Genomic DNA, 17,566 nt, shown 5'->3' with positions numbered 1-17,566 from the left:
TTTTCTGTCTGCTGGAAGGTCTTTCTGATCTATCATTCTATAAGTTAATATCGTTATCAATAGGGCTTATTTTCCAATTTAAATAATGAATCAACTATTTCTTTCCCAGAGGAATATATTAGATCTTAAATAAGTATTTGACAATAGTCCACAGGGTCATTGACATGCTACATTAATATCTCTTTTATGAGTTATCTAATAAAGATTTTCTTTTGTTCTCAATAATTCTAAAGGAGGGATTACACTATCAAACAGTAGTGGATTAATTTTATTAACTTGATACATTAGTCAAAATAGAAGACCGTTTATGGTGCAAACAATGGATATGAAATCTGGAAAGATCCATAAACCTAATGATCACAAATGGAATTCCTCCAGGGCATCTGGGCTTAGTAAATGCTAGCATGTCCACACCGTGGCTTCACCAACTATTCTTCCACATGGAAATTTCTGCTGACTCTCTCTTTCACCAACCCTTTTTATAGAAGTCTGAAAGTCATCTTTGATTGGAACCCAAAACTAGTAAACTCATTTTCACTAATTACCTCTTTAAAGACTGTTCCTCCAAAGGTAATCAGTTATTTAAAAAGTGAGTATTGAGGTCATAAAAGAAAAATTTGAAGAACATATAGTTTAATTCATAACACCATGTTTCACTTTTAAAGTGTTTATGTCACATACACATAATTAAGGTAGTATATAATATACATTATTATATCATAGGAAGTTAATGCATCATTTTTATCAGTGTTAAATTATCACATCATTACTCCTCTTTTCTTAATTTTATATCTAATCTGCACCAAATATACTATTAAATTGCTAACCTTAATAAATAATACATAATTAATAGGATGTTAAGATGATGATGCTATATGTGACTGATACCCATCAAAGATGATGCATGTTTAAGCTTGAAGCTTGCCTTTTATGCATGGGGGAATTATCTTCAATTTCAAAGCATGGTTATAATTTTGTTCATGCAAATTTTAAGTCTCACATTGCTTTCTGTAGTCCTTTATTATTTTTTCAAATTTGAAAATACTTTTATTGAGACTTACCATGAGTTTCAGAAACTAGGTAGACCTGTTCAGCTATTGTCAAACCAAATAGCAAAGTTCATAATAATTTTTGACAGTTAAAAAATACAAATTACCATATCAGAATCATATCAAAGATGACTCGGGCTGATCTTTAGCTGATGAAAGAACAAATTAGACAAATATAATAAAACATATAAAAGTTTGTTCTGTAAAATGCCACGGGCATCTTATTAGATAGTAGGTGGTATCTTGTCTTTATTCTCAAACAGTTATGTTAAAGTACTCTAATGAGTTTTCTTCGGCTTTAGCAAACTAAAAATGAATGACTGAATATGTTTGTGGAAAAATTATCTATCTTCTAATATCTTCAAATCACTTCTACAATTCTGGAGACAGAGAACTAATTTAGACTTGGTAATGTGTTCCCAAGCTTCTAGGAAGCACAATGTAACAGAAGAAGAAATTAGGCAAAAAAATAGGAGAACAGATGACAGATGAGAAGGGAAAGAGAAGGGGATGGGATGCAGGAACTATTGTGGTTTGGGAAGCATTTAAATGCTCAAATTAGTCAAAATTCATCTGCCTACCTACCACCTGTGTACCAGACATAGGGGTGTTGTCTCTGTGACGTCAGAAAGTAAAACTTAATCCGAGCACAAGGAGAACTCTAAATAACCTGGAATAACTGGTAAAAGGTAACTAATGCTAGACCACCTTTGCAAACAAAGAATAAAATAGAGAGCCAGAAAAAGATTTTACTTTTAGAATGAAACAAAGCAAATAAATCATGTCTACCTAGCAGCAGAGCAAGAAAGGGTGAAGGGCATTTGTAGACCCCACCAAAGAGCATCGCTTACTGGCTTGTTTCCCATGGTCCTTGGTCTTTCTCATGCAACCCAGGACCACTGCCCATGGATGACACTTCCCATAGCAATCTGTGCCATCTCACATCAATTATCAATAAAGAATATGACCTATAGACTTGTCTGAAGGCAATCAAAAGGAGGTATTTTCTCAACTAAGTTTCCTTTGCCCAGATAATTTTTTGTCTACTTGACAAAAAAAATCATCTAGGACATGGTTATTTAAACATGTGTGCTTAATGGAAGTTCTATTCCTGAGTTACGCTGCAGATGAGGACTAATGCCATGTGTGGGAGCACTGGTATGTTAATTAATCCAGTGCTGTTTGTGGAATGGTATATTACGTTCATTTAAATGGCAGGATCAGTGTGTATGAATCATGAACTGAGGTGTACACTTGAAAAAGAAGACACATAGCTCACTATATCTAGTAGTGTCAGTGGTCTTTCTTTCTTCTCTAAGATCTAAGAAAAGTGTCTAACTTCACTTACTGTTGTGAACTTATACTTTAATTTTCTAGATAGCTACAAGATAGTAGAAATTTTTTCCATTACTTATTGAAAGGCTCATCACTTGAAAAACTGTGCTTAGTGAAAAGTGCTGTGCTGGGAAATTTGCATCCTCCTTTCCTGATCCTAGCAACCCTACCTTTCACCACAGTACAGTCAAAGATGTAATTGGAAAGGGAAATAATTTTAGGTTGAAGAGATGAAAAATGGTACTAAGAAATTCCATACTTTTTTGTAAAGATGAAGGGAAAGTTTTGTTCATGTGCAGGGCTTATAGGAATGGACCAAAGTATAGGTCACGTTTTCTTTTTTTTCTCATGAGTAACCCCCAGTGAACTCAGGGGAAGGTTGGAGAGAGAGAGTAAAGGGGTGTAAACACAAGGCCCATGATATACTTAGATAATATTTTCTATGAACTTCACATCTATGTTCAAAATATAGACTCTAATAAAAACAAAATTCAAAAATTGTTTAAAAATTGCTTTTTTCTTGCTTTGTTACAAAAATGTCTACTTTAAACTTTAAGATTCATTTGTAGTTACTACAGGTTCCTTTCCTCTACCTCTCCTGCTGGTTTTGTGGGTGTATAAGGGACAGAAGATTGAAATGGTATAGGAAGATTGGGTTGCAGGTCTTCGGCAGGGTTTCAAACCATGTTTCTGTTTTGAGAATACATCCTAACCTACACAATCAGAGATTGCCTCTATTAGATTAGAGTTCCATTTTATGTAAATATCATCTTGTAATAAGTTTGAGATATTGCAGTGGAGTGGTGTTCAGAAAAACAAACAAACAACAACAGCAAAATATTACATTTTTATCGAATATTTTTTTTATTTACATTTCAATGTTATCCCCTTTCCTTTACTCAACCACCTATCCCTTCCTGCCTTCCTGCCCTGACATTCCCCTATGCTGGAGGGTACAGCTTTGTCAGGACCAAAGGCTTTTCCTCCCTTTGGTGCCCAACAAGGCCATCCTTTCCTACATATGCAGCTGGAGTCATAGGCCTGTCCATATGTACTCTTTGGATGGCGGTTTAGTCCCTGGGAGCTCTGATTGGTTGGTATTGTTCTTATGGTGTTGTAAACTCCTTCAGCTCCTTCAATTCTTTCTCTAACTCCTCCATTGGGAACCCCATTCTCAGTTCAATGGTGGACTGCAAGCATCTGCCTCTGTATTTGTCATGCTCTAGCCGAGCCTCTCAGGAAACAGCTTTATTAGGCTCCTATCAGTATGCACTTCTTGATATCTGCAATATTGTTTGGGTTTGGTGGTTGTATATAGAGAATCTGGAGTGAAAGATTAGATAGTTAAGAATGTATCCTTCTTTTCCAGATGAACAACATTAGGTTTCCAGAACCCAATTCTGGTTAATTTTAACAGCTTAGGAGTGCCTAGTCTGGTCAGGTGTAACAGCTTAGGAGTTTGTCTTTTATTAATTTGCAGGAATATCAACAGTATCATGATTATTTTATTCTTAAATTCTTCTAGTTTAATCTTAAATTCTGAAGAGTGTTTCTAGTTATATCAGTATTCATGAATTTGGAGCTAGTAGGATTGAGAATGTGAGGTGTTCGCGATGACATTTAATAAGCAATAGTTACTGTCTTAAGAACTTGAATCTGTATCTGCTTTTGTCATGTGGTATTCCCTGTCTCACACCTACAAAGCTGGCATGAGAGGTAGAGGAGAGGAACATGTGGTAACTTCAAATCCATATTAAAGTTCAAAGTAGACATTTCTTGTAACAAAGCATAAGCTAGCAAGAGAAAAGCAAAACAATATTTAAAAATTTGTTTTTATTAGCGTCCTTATTTTGAACATTCAGGTGAGGTTCACAGGAAATATTATCTAATTATGTCATGGGTGTTGTGTTAACACCTCTTTACTTTCTCTTTCCAACCTTTCCCTGAGTTCACTGAGGGTCTACCCATGAGAAAAAAGAAATCATAATTTTACCTTCCTGAGTCTTGCTAATTTCCCTTCCTATGGCAATTCTGAGTTCTAAACATTCCATCAAATATGATGTTGTTCTTTTGATGGCAGGATATGGAGACTACTCTGTTGTCTTTAAATACCAATCTCACAATCCTGTCGCAGAACAGTATCTATGCTGATGGCTTGAGTGAATGACACTGCCATAGGCACAGAGGTGTAGTGACTGCTTTGTTTTACTGACTTATACTTCATTGAGCATAATCTCTGATATTATAAAGCTGGGTCATGTGGTAGTTTCTCTGTCTCTATCTGTTTGTTTTTCTATCTTTATTTTCTTTAGGAATTTTCACAGAAATATTCAAATTGTTATCCTATTAGCAATGTGTATGGAGTCTTTCCCCCTATTTCCACATCTGCATTTGTTGTCCCATGGTTTCTTAAATTGAAATAGAATCTTCATCCATTTTTGATTTTCATTTCTTGATACAAATATAGTTAATCGACTCTCTATGAAATGAGAATATTTAGAAATTTTAATGATATGGATCTGGTGGCACATACCTCCAATCCCAGAATTTAGAAGGCTAAACAAGTTTGGTTATCAAGCCTTTGCCTCAAACAACACCAAAGGGAGACATAGGGATAGCATACTTCTAAGTTATTTGCTTCTGTGCTCCTCAATTTAATATTGACTTAGACTTATACAACAGAGGATACTACAATTGTAATGGGAGAGGCATCTGTCAAGAGTCTCCTTGACCTCTCTTTGTAATATTCCTTCCTCCCAACTGGAGACAGAACTCTGGAGCAAAGGTCTTATGACCTAGTATTAAAAAAGGAAGGTCAGAGAATTTCTTTATAACTAGTATCTATATTAAAAGATGTAGAATACTTGAACAATATTTTCAGGATGTCTTTTAAATGTTTTAACTGAAACAGAATAACACCACTCCCCTATCTATTTATGATTACCTTAGAAAGAAAGCTTTGTCCTTATGATTTCTGCCCTGGGCAAAAAAAGTGGTTCTATCTCTCAGTCTCATTTTTGTGTAATTGGGAGGGGCAAAGCAATGAGCTGGAGAAAGATATTGTTTTTGAGCCTTTATTTGTCTCCTGTAGTTCAAAGCCCACTACAGTTTGGCATCTTCTGGTTGTTAATATTCCCTGTACCTTTCTATTTACTAACTTGCTTGCCTAAAGACTATGTCTAATTGCTGAAACGCTATGATTTAAATACGAATTACACTAAAGACAGAAGGAAATTCCAGACATAGTAAAACTAACCAATTCTCACAATTGTTAAGCATTCTGCTAATTAGATGTTTTCTTTGAGATCTCACTGTTTCTTTCATTAAAAAGAATCTTTGGGAGATGATGAAGACTGACAGGTGTGAATTTTGCCATGCCGCAACTATTTTGTCTAAAATTATAGTTGCATGTACTGAAGCCAACAGCTTTACAGCATAAAGGATAGATGGATGAATGAGAATGGGATGTCCTGGATCTCTAATCAAAGTATCTGAAATGGCTGTGGAAATGGTGGGTGCTGAACTGTAGCTGATAGAATACTGCAAGCCTGCTCTGAATAGCAGGAAAGCCTCCTGCTCTAGATTTCTTGAGACAGAAAAATAATTGAAACTTTTTAATATCCTGAGTGCTAAACTAACTAAGGAAAAGCAAGGTTTCTGGTAGCATAGGAAATATTTAAATGTTTATTGTTGTATAAAATCTGTATTATGTGAGTCAGACTGTTACTGATGGGTTACAAATTTGTGTCCAGTGACTTGTAATATCTATTTTGTGCTTATCCTTGTAGGACATGGTAGAAATTACCACACAATTCCTGCCATCTCTTTTATGTTTCTGGTCATCACCATTGTGAAGAATAACTCTAGTATGTCAGTTTTAGTTTCTGTACTGAGAGAATATCATTCACTGAAGTAGCCAATTTCGAGGAAGAATACTGGAGCATAATGTAGGAAAATGTCAGACTACAGAAGAAGGCTCTTAGTGGGGAAGGCAGAAATACAAAATCTATAGCTCATACTTCAAATGCAGAAAGGGCGAGATTATTTTATAGCAAAATATGAATGACCATACCCCAGGAACACAAATCTAAATTGTCCCAAATACCATGTTACAATACACTTATACTTTTGTGGAATTTTAACATGATGGAACAAATGTATTTAAAATTAGGGCACTTTTCAAATACATTTGTGGAAATAGACAGTAGCCAGAGTGCAGCAAAATGGAACAATTCTTGCTGGAGGCCACTGTTTTAGTTAGGGTTTTACTGCTGTGAACAGACACCTTGATCAAGGCAAGTCTTATAAATGACAACATTTAATTGGGCCTGGCTTACAGGTTCAGAGACTCAGTTCGTTATCATCAAGGTTGGAACATGGCAGAATCCAGGCAGGCCTGGTGCAAGAGGAGCTGAGGGTTCTACATCTTCATCTGAAGGAAGCCGGGTACAGACTGGGCATCCTCAGGCAGCTAGGAGGAGGGTCTCAAAGCCCGCCCCCACAATGACACATTTCCTCCAACAAGGCCATATGTTCTAATAGCAACACCTCCTGAGCTGAGTATATGCAAACCATCACAGCGACTGATGCTGCTCATCAGTTTCAGAGTTTTGAGTTGGTGGAGGCTATGGGTATACACATCTAAAGGGATTTATCTGTTAGTTATACAGACATTAATCAAATGGGAAGTGGGCAATAAATTACTTTGTTGAGATGAAGATAACCTAAGATAATTTGGCTCTGGACCTGTAATATTGAACTCTGACAATAATTGACATTCTCATCAGTTACTCATCTTTGTAGAATGTGTAATATAAGTATAATTTTTTCTAGGAATCTGCATCAATGAAGGCCTCTCTTTTTTTTCTATGTTGCTAAATTTCTCCATTATAAAACATATGCAAATTTGAACAACAAAAGAGAGAATCACAATAGAAAAGCAGACAAATCTGTTTCAATGACAGAGAAGCTATTAAAGGAAGTGAAAGCACGAGTGTTTTTATATTAGGTCTATGGGACAAAGAAAGTCATAGAAAGACATGATGGACAGATCTGTGCACTGAAGATAGTAACGTTCAGGAAACCTAGCAATGAGGAACTATGTTTCTTTGGAACATAGATGATTCGTTCCACTAAGAATAGATATTGCACCTCTTCCTTTGGCATCTTTTAACCTGCCTCAGTCGCTGTGTGGCAGAAAGCCCTCTCGTTCCTCAAATTCATTCAGGAATAAATATCAAATGTGAAATAACCTAGAGCAACTTGAAGCGGGTTTTGCTTACAGATTACAGTTCACCGCTGAGAGACTCACAGGAGATTGAAATAGAAACCACAATCTATCACTGAGTAAAGCCAATGTAGAAACTCAAACAGAAGCAGAGAGAAGAACCACGGAAACATGCTGCTACTGGCTGGCTTCCAGATTCAGCCTCACTTCCTGTACAGCTCCAACCCAACTGCTTAGGGTTACCACATCACAGTGGGCTGGGCAGCCCCAAATCAATCAGGAATCAGGAAAATGAATCGTAGATATGCTGATAGGCCAATTTGATGGAAATTATTCAACTGAGGCTCCTTCTCCCCAGCTATGTCAAGTTGACAACCATGATTGGACAAAGTACTGCCATATGCATTGAATCATATCATACAAAGTAGTCAATTGATCACTGATACAGATGTAGTCTAAGGGAGGGAGTATTGAAAACTCTACCAGGTCCTTCTCTCTTTTTTTTTTTTTTCTCTTTTTTTTTCTTTTTTCGGAGCTGGGGACCGAACCCAGGGCCTTGAGCTTGCTAGGCAAGTGCTCTACCACTGAGCTAAATCCCCAACCCCTACCAGGTCCTTCTTATCTTATTGTTCAACTTACCACAGTTTTTTTTGTTTTTGTTTTTGTTTTTGTTTTTTTTTTGTTTTTTTTTTATTATTATTAACTTGAGTATTTCTTATATACATTTCGAGTGTTATTCCCTTTCCCGGTTTCCGGGCAAACATCCCCCTCCCCCCTCCCCTTCCTTATGGGTGTTCCCCTCCCAACCCTCCCCCCATTGCCACCCTCCCCCCAACAGTCTAATTCACTGGGGGTTCAGTCTTAGCAGGACCCAGGGCTTCCCCTTCCACTGGTGCTCTTACTAGGATATTCATTGCTACCTATGAGGTCAGAGTCCAGGGTCAGTCCATGTATAGTCTTTAGGTAGTGGCTTAGTCCCTGGAAGCTCTGGTTGCTTGGCATTGTTGTACATATGGGGTCTCGAGCCCCTTCAAGCTCTTCCAGTTCTTTCTCTGATTCCTTCAACGGGGGTCCTATTCTCAGTTCAGTGGTTTGCTGCTGGCATTCGCCTCTGTGTTTGCTGTATTCTGGCTGTGTCTCTCAGGAGCGATCTACATCTTAAGTCACTGTGGCCAACATGTTTCAAACGAGTACAAGATATTTTTACCTACAGAAATTGAGATACTATTCTCATATATTTTATGCTATTTCATGTTACTGCTATTGCTATTCTTTTTTACTGTCAATCGCTAATCTTCTTACTGTTTGGTATATAGATTAATTACTGTTTACCAAAGAAGTGTATGATATACACAAGCAAATAAAATATTCATGGGATTTGGTTCTGTGATATTAGCAAGCCATCGCTGGGGCCCTGGGATGTTTCCTGTATCCTAAGTAGGATGGCAGTAATCTGCAAGAGTTAAACGCATGGAAGCCTTACCTGAAGATGAATCCAAGTTTTATTTATGGTATTATTGAAGGAACCAAAGCAGTACTAGTAGTCTAGAAGCAGTAGGAGAACTTGGTAATCATACGTACTTTTCATTATGTTGGGATTTTAAGGGTTGGCAGGGTAAGGAGAAATACAAAAGGTTCTCGTGTACCTAAGGTGGCCTTAACTTGTTCTACAGCTGGGGATGGTCTTAAACTTCTCATCCTCCTGCTCCTACCCCTCCAGTGCTATTATTATAATCCCTGGATTATGTAATGTGATGCATTGAACGCGGAACCTTTTTCCTGAAAGACAACCATTCTATAAACTGAGCAACATCTCCAGCTCATTTTTAATTTAATTAATTTTTGAGTATTTAAAAATATTAACAAGAGCATTGTGGAATAAATGTTAAGAATTTAATATCTCATAGTTATAATGTGTCATTGTGATGATTTTCCTATAATATAAATTGCACACTATGGATTTATACTCCTATGTTAAGCTACGTTACAAACTACAGTATAAAGCTGATAAAGCTATAAAATAGAAAAGATTCAAATAAAACACATATACCTTAATGTGGCTCATGTGTCCAGTGTATGTGTTAGCAATCATTATTATGTGAATTTGAAATGGAATTAATTAAAATATAATACATTGATGTTTCATTATACCAGATATAAAAGCTAAATATTAATAAAGATGGTGACTTCGTCATTAGATAGTGCAGTTATTAAATGGTTTCCTCCTCATTGTATAACATGGTATTGGAATATAGGGCAAAGGAATCCTTGATTATGCCTTTTTCTTTTGTTCAGTGCCTAAGCATGCCACTGAAGCAATCTGTCACCTCTCCTTAGTTTTATTTTAAAATGCTAGGTCCTTGTCTTTAGGCAAGAATATCATAAAGCTTTCTTTTATTATAATTTCTACATATTTTCCATTTTATTTTAGTTTGTATTGTTTGAAAGCTATACATATACACATAACCTGTTTTGATCAAACCCATCCCCCTTCCTCTATCCCCCAATCTTGCTGTAGTGTGCTTTTCAAACCTGTGAGTCTGCTTAGCGCTGCTTGTATGCTCATGTGTGTAGTACCATCTACTGGAGCACAGGTACCCTTTTAGGAGCCACATCCGGAAACTTATTTGCCTTACGAAGGAGTCATAACTTTCCAATAGCCCTAGAGATTATGACGGGTTTTTATTAGTGCCTGTCCCATCTATACTGGGATCTGGGCTCCATTGGTCTTAATACAGTTTCTCTGAACTCATTGCCCAATAGCCATGTCATGCTCAGCAAGAATTAGTTTGCTGCCTGATTCTTTTTTTTTTCTTTATTAACTTGAGTATTTCTTATTTACATTTCGATTGTTATTCCCTTTCCTGGTTTCCAGGCCAACATCCCCCTAACCCCTCCCCCTCCCCTTCCTTATGGGTGTTCCCCTCCCCATCCTCCCCCCATTACTGCCCTCCCCCCAGCAATCACATTCACTGGGGGTTCAGTCTTAGCAGGACCAAGGGCTTCCCCTTCCACTGGTGCTCTTACTAGGATATTCATTGCTACCTATGGGGTCAGAGTCCAGGGTCAGTCCATGTATAGTCTTTAGGTAGTGGCTTAGTCCCTGGAAGCTCTGGTTGCTTGACATTGTTGTTCATATGGGGTCTCGAGCCCCTTCAAGCTCTTCCAGTTCTTTCTCTGATTCCTTCAACGGGGGTCCTATTCTCAGTTCAGTGGTTTGCTGCTGGCATTCGCCTCTGTATTTGCTGTATTCTGGCTGTGTCTCTCAGGAGCGATCTACATCCGGCTCCTGTCAGCCTGCACTTCTTTGCTTCATCCATCTTGTCTAATTGGGTGGCTGTATATGTATGGGCCACATGTGGGGCAGGCTCTGAATGGATGTTCCTTCTGTGTCTGTTTTAATCTTTGCCTCCCTATTCCCTGCCAAGGGTATTCTTGTTCCCCTTTTAAAGAATTGCTGCCTGATTCTTAAAAATCATTCTACCCTCTTTTGCAATGATTTCTGAACCTTGAAGGGGCTGAAATAGATGACCATTTTAGATAAGAACACTGCATAAACTCTTATTCTCTGTATCTTTGAGCACTTGTGGGTCTCTGTTAATCACCATTGTATTAGTCAGATTCTCTAGAGTCAAAGAACTTATAAGATGAATATATATATATATATATATATATATATGTGTGTGTGTGTATATATATATATATATATGGGGTTTATTGAAATGTCAAAAAAGAAACAACTTGTATTTTAAGCTCTCTTCCATATTGGTTTTGTCAGACTTGTGTTCTGGCTATAATGTGAGGTTTACATCTGTGACTGAGTTACTCTGCACATGTGTTTTATTTCAGATGTGGAACAAATGGCAATTGACTGGCTCACCAGAAATATCTACTTCGTGGACCATGTCAGTGACCGGATCTTTGTTTGTAATTTCAATGGCTCTGTGTGTGTCACCCTGATTGAACTGGAGCTTCACAATCCTAAGGCCATAGCAGCAGATCCCATTGCAGGGTAAGATCATCACCTTCAGCATGCCTAGTCTGAAAATATTCTTATTAAAAGTGGATCAAAGTATGACATAAGGGTTTGTAGAAAATAAGACTTTAATATTATTTAAAAAGAAGTGTTGACCAGCATTGCAGGAAGACAAAGGGACTATACCTGAAAGATACCACAGACCTAGAGTTCTACACCAACAACCTTACCTTTACCCTAACTGCTTGTGGTCTCGAAAGAACCTCAGTGTAGTAGTATCAGGTTAAAGATAGAGAATTTTTGAAGATTTACAAGGAACTATGGAGGAAGCACATTTCAGAAAGGCTCCTTGAAAGACACAGTCTTTATTGACTTGAATAACCATAGCATTTAGTATTTATAAACAAAATACAATATAGGTTCAAGGGTACTCCAACATTAAGGATATCTTTGTGTTCAGACTATTTTAAGTAAATATTAATATTTATGCCTAATAATATTATATTAGTGAATGCAGCAAAATCCATTTATATATTTTAGGTTTTTTAATTTGTGATTCACTTCATTGATTCTAAAACAGCCCTTATAAGACATACTTTTTTTAAAATATTTTTTAAAAGATATTTACTTATTTCATGTATGTGGGTACACAGTTGCTGACTTCAGACCCACCAGTAGAGGACATCACATCCCATTACAGATGGTTGTGAGCCACCATGTGGTTGCTGGGAATTGAACTCAGGACCTCTGGAAGAGCAGTCAGAGCTCTTAACCACTGAGCCATCTCTCCAGCTCTCAAGACATACCTTTAAATAATAGAATCATTAACCTTTTGCAAATATTTTGCTGCTTCTTAGAAATATGATCACAGATATTTGAATTCCTATAGACTTTGTTCATATATTGGGAAATTCTATGTAGAAACAATTCCCATAGTTTACAAACATGACAGCAGAATAGAAGGAGGAATAATAAAGAGGTTCAGGCAGTTCCCAAATTCACCTGTTCACCAGCATGAGGCAAGGAGACTGTGGAATCCGTGTGATCGAGTGCCGCTTAAGTTGAAAGGACTGTTGGTGTTGGATATGCAAATTGTACCTGATTGGAAAACTGGAATTTTCTTCTGGTTGTCATTTCCATAGTCCTCAGGCAGTTCGGCTGAACTGTCTTAGGGAACTTATCCGAAACTGCCATAAGCCTCCATTCAATAAAGGGGAAAATATTTACGGAAGAAGCAGCTGTCACCCATATGTGGACTTTTGTCACTCTTTACTTAAAGTCTGATTGAATATTAAGATGCATCATCACAATGGTTCTGGTTTTGACAAGAACAGCTTGCACGTAAGAACTTCGCGAGGAAGCCTGTGTGACATAACTCTTGAATGAGGCACTGTTTGTGTTTGCGGCAGATGGTTACTTGACTGCAGCGATGCTTCAAAAGGCATTAGTAAAAGCTGTATTTAAACGGATTTGTTTGGGTGGTTGGATGAGGGTAGTAAGAAAGGCTTGAGATTTGCACGCGTGGTCTCAGTATTCGTTTGGCATCCTTTTTAGAAACGTGGATGCTTGCAAGTTTTCCTCAAGCTCCGATTGGCCCCAGATAGCCTTGCCTGTCGAAATGTTCAGAGGTGACCCTGCTGCCTTCCTCCTTTCTACTCACCACATTCTTCGCCTTTTCTGAAAACAGAGAGCACGTGACTCTTTTCAATAAAGCTGCCAACTGAAATGTAACATAATATGAATGTCATCTCTCACTCCGAGTAACAGCATACTTTATGTTTGCAGTCAACTTATTTCTCCCTGTCATTACGAGAAGGAGCCATATTTTGTCATTTTGTCAACAGAATTAGATGTAGAAAGCCCCATACTGTGTGCACACATTCTCTGATGGGTTCCTTGGGGCCGGGCAAATGCTTAAATGTAATTTTGCTGTGTGCCATTTGTCACAATAGGCGGTACAGGTGGTCTGGTATTCTTTTTCTTTTCTTTCTTTTTTTTTTTTTTTTTTTTTGTTTTTGGTTCTGACTCTCACTCAGTTTTTCAGTCATGATCACAGATATCAAAGCAAGAACCGCTCTGCTAGTGTGTGAGTAGATAACAGTGTACAGCTGAACACTTCAGCTCTGCTCTGCTTGTGTGTAAATAGCCATTTGGATGAAAGCACAATGCATCTTGGGAAAAAAGAAAAAAAGAAAAACCTCCACAGTAGGACTTGCTTTATTTGTGAGCTATGAATAGAGAAATATTACCCTATTAACGTTTTCCTTATTTCTAAATGTTCTGGGAAATATGCCTTTCCCTCAGAATGTTATAATTGTTCAGAGATCATCGCAGAATATCAGAGTATATCAGTCATTTTACCAGATTCTCACGTCCTGACCTGAAGAGGCTTGGAAGACAATGGGAATATCCTTACACCCCAGAGGACATAAGGAACACCATTTTTTGGAAATGTCTGTAACTTGACTCTTCTCCTCTCTTTTTGATTTGCATCTCACAGCCGTTCCAAGATTTGTACCATTAGCTTTCAAATTTTATTCTCTGTTCATTTAAGTTCTTTAAGGTTTGGATACAGGGCACTAATGTATGGACTCCCATTATGCCTGGAGCCAATCACAACAAATATGCCAAAGATATGTTTTTAATGATTGTACATTGTCTTTGATTTTTAATTACTTGTTTGAACTTACTATTTCAGGCTATTTTTCAGAGATATTTCTCAAGACTTTCCTCCTCTTTTCAAAATTTCAGCAATATTTCCAGGCAATGACTTATTTGAAATGACCTATTGCTGAGGAACCATTAGAGTTAGAAGATGGCACAGAGGTCATGCAACCAACATAGAAAATAGTCAATCACTTGTGACCACTTGGATTCTGCTTGTTTAATGCTTCAGAACTACATCTTAACCCATCACAGACCCCATTTCATTTCCATCAGATTCCTTCTGCTGAACTGTCTTCTCAAGGGTTTATTTCTTGTAGCGACATTTATTTATGACAAGATATCGATAATTAAGAAACAAATAAGATCTCTCCTAGGAATTGAAACGAGGTGGATTTGGGGCATTGGAGGGGAAGGCAGAGCAGCCATAGCCAGGATAATTGCAGAGAGGAATTACCATGCATTGCTGCAATCATAAGTATTTTTATCTTAAGTTTCATTAAGCAATAAGTCTTACATAGGATAAAAAGAGTTTGATAATTACTTTCTACTGTAGGTTGTATATGAAAGACAATTGTTTCACTTTTTTCTTCTTTTATTGGGAACAATTTCTTACACTATATATCGTAATCATGCCTCCCCAACAAATCCCAGATCCTCTGACCTCTCCATATGCCCAACTCCAAGGCATCTCTCTCTCTCTCTCTCTCTCTCTCTCTCTCTCTCTCTCTCCCTATCTCCTTTTCAAACCGGCAAAGAAACCAAAACTTATTAAGAAATATTAACAAGAAAAAGCACCCAAAATTACTGATTATTTACAAAACAATAACATAGGAGCCTTCAAACTGAAAACACAAAATGAACACAACCCAATCAAAACAAAAAACAACAAAAACAAAATCCCCAGACTTGTGACTTTTATATTACTTTTTGGGAACTAAATTTCTATTTGTGTATTAGTATAATAGGGCAACAGACTTTGACGGGGATGAACTGGGCAGGGGCAAGGTCTGTTTCTTCAGTATGTTTCTTCAATAGTATGGCTGAAATAACTGAGAATACCAGGGGTTTGTGGTTTTAATTTTCTTCATTTTCTTTGTTTCTTTGTTTGTGTTTTATCCGGCTACCTCCTCGGATGAATATAATCACTCCCCTTTGGCAATTGAGTTCATGAAGAATTAATTAAATATCAGTATTACCCATCTTTGGCAAGACTACTTCGGACCCTAGGAAAGATGCCCTACCATTCTGAGATTCAGATTTCTTTTCTGAAATTCCTGACTGAATGTATAACCTCCCAAGAAAGTGAAAGTGTGTGTGTGTGTGTGTGTGTGTGTTTCTGCATAGTAATTCTAGCTAAGCTTAGAGTTCAGAAGTTCACTTCAGACAAACTGGCAGGAAGAAAACACCTCCATGTAAGCACTGTGAAAATGATTGTTAGTGTTAATGCTGAGCTTACATTGTAACCAAGGCTTCTGAGCTTCATCTTCCTGCAAATAAGCACAGACACTAGCAACTCCCTAATTAGCAGCTCTGAGAATTCTCTCCTGCTACCTGAGGTGTCTTGAGCAAAACAACTATCTGTCTAAAAGCTGGCGCACCTGCAGATTCTGCCTGTTCCAGCACCTTGAACACACCATGGAGGCTTTGAACCAGCTATGCAAAGACTGCAGCTGACTGCCCTGGTTCTTGAAGGGACAGCACTGATGAGGAGTGTTTGACAGTTTCTTTGACAGTTTTTGTAGCCCCAAGCCTTGATGAACTGCTTCCTTTTGGGCCACTGGAGAAGCACTCCCCACTGAACCCCTGATACTACCCTTGAGTTGATTCCATTCCCCTTGTACTGGTACTACTATAACTGATTCAAGGCCGAACCTCCAATTATGTCAAATCACGCATCTGTGTGGCTGCAGTGGGCCAAGCAAATGGCTTTGACTGACCTGCGGTCTTTCTTAAGACTGTAGAAGCAGGCTACTTGTCTCAGTATGTAAGTCTTTGGGGAGAAACTCTGTGTTAATTCCTTCATTGTTTTTCTGTGACTATTCTTAGTAGTATGTGCTCTTGAGGACACATGAAGAGGCCACAGAGACAGCAGAAGACTGGAAAGTAGCAGGGAGGAACAAGGACACAGTCTGGCAGCCAACAATCTACATATTGGCCTGGTGCCCTAATGATTGGCAAAGCATTTGCTTGAGGTTTGACAACTGAAGTTTACTTTGGAGACTCAGGGAAGCTGATACAGCAGGTGCTAGGTGTGCAGTGTCTTGACAGCTGAAGATCACACCTTGTGGCAGGACAGGAAATAGAACACCTCCAGTCTCTGAAGCTTGCACCATCATGATTGTACTTGATGCTGGAGAAGTAGCAGTCGTGGGTAGTGTTGCTTTAGAGCTGAAGAACTGGCAATTCTGATGCACCCAATCCAGGCCCGAACGTAGAACATCACACTACACTGTTGGCCCTGCATCCCATTCAATCCCATTCACCTGCGAGGATCCACTCCTGAGGAGGATAAACTCATGCCTGAGTGATCCCTGCCGCTCTGGGATAACTCAGTGGATGTCCCCTTTCCTGTATTGTCCTAACAGAGACAGGGTTGGAGTCCTGGCAGCCATGGCTAACCATAGGCCTTTGTCTGCCTGGTTTCAGAGGCTATCAAATCCTCAGAAACAACAATCTTAGACCCTGGCTAAGATCATTAACTGTCCTGAGAACTGGTGCCCACTGCTAGAGACCTGGCCAATTCATCATTAGTAAACATTGAGAATAGAGTCCCTCTATAATGGAGGATGTGAATCCACAATATAATTTTGTACACGATTTCACCATCAGTCTTGTGAAGATTTAACCACTTTACAAGTCTACTTTACTCTCACACCCTTTATTTCAATGGTGGGTGATACATCTATATCATTTTTTTAATATACTACTGCAGTGTTTCTGTGACATTGTGATGAGCTGGGAGACATGGTGGTAATTTAGGGTAGTACTCCTGACCCACTCTCTTGGCTGAAAATGTAACCCTAGCTGATGTAACTGTCCTGTTTATTGTATAACATTATCCCTCATTTAAAAAGTTCCTTAAAACCTATATACTCAAATAATAAAAACTGGACCCAGCTGCTGGCTGTATTCTCTCTCTCTCTCTCTCTCTCTCTCTCTCTCTCTCTCTCTCTCTCTGTGTGTGTGTGTGTGTGTGTGTGTGTGTGTGTGTGTGTGTGTTCATACACATACATATGTATGTAGCAACAACAAGCAAAGAAAAAGATACCAGATTGAGACTGAGGAGGACCTGGGAAAAGTTTGAGGAAGAGG

General features: G+C 38.2%; 1 protein-coding gene across 6 annotated transcripts in view; it reads left to right on the top strand.

Annotated features, from left to right (window-relative positions):
- Lrp1b (LDL receptor related protein 1B) overlaps positions 1-17,566 on the top strand; it is a 2,121,147-nt gene that overhangs the window by 1,018,013 nt on the left and 1,085,568 nt on the right. For all 6 annotated transcript variants that reach the window (XR_010064783.1, XM_063284873.1, XM_063284870.1 and 3 more), the window contains exon 7: positions 11,461-11,623. Coding sequence is in view for 5 of the 6 variants with exons in the window: in XM_063284873.1 (XP_063140943.1) it covers positions 11,461-11,623 (163 nt within the window). In the remaining variant the exon portion in view is untranslated. The remainder of the gene's footprint in view (positions 1-11,460; positions 11,624-17,566) is intronic.

The sequence above is a fragment of the Rattus norvegicus genome, chromosome 3 (assembly GCF_036323735.1).
Source record: "Rattus norvegicus strain BN/NHsdMcwi chromosome 3, GRCr8, whole genome shotgun sequence".
Taxonomy (NCBI): domain Eukaryota; kingdom Metazoa; phylum Chordata; class Mammalia; order Rodentia; family Muridae; genus Rattus; species Rattus norvegicus.
Note: the sequence above shows the minus strand (reverse complement) of the source record. Positions and strands in the feature narration are given on the sequence as shown.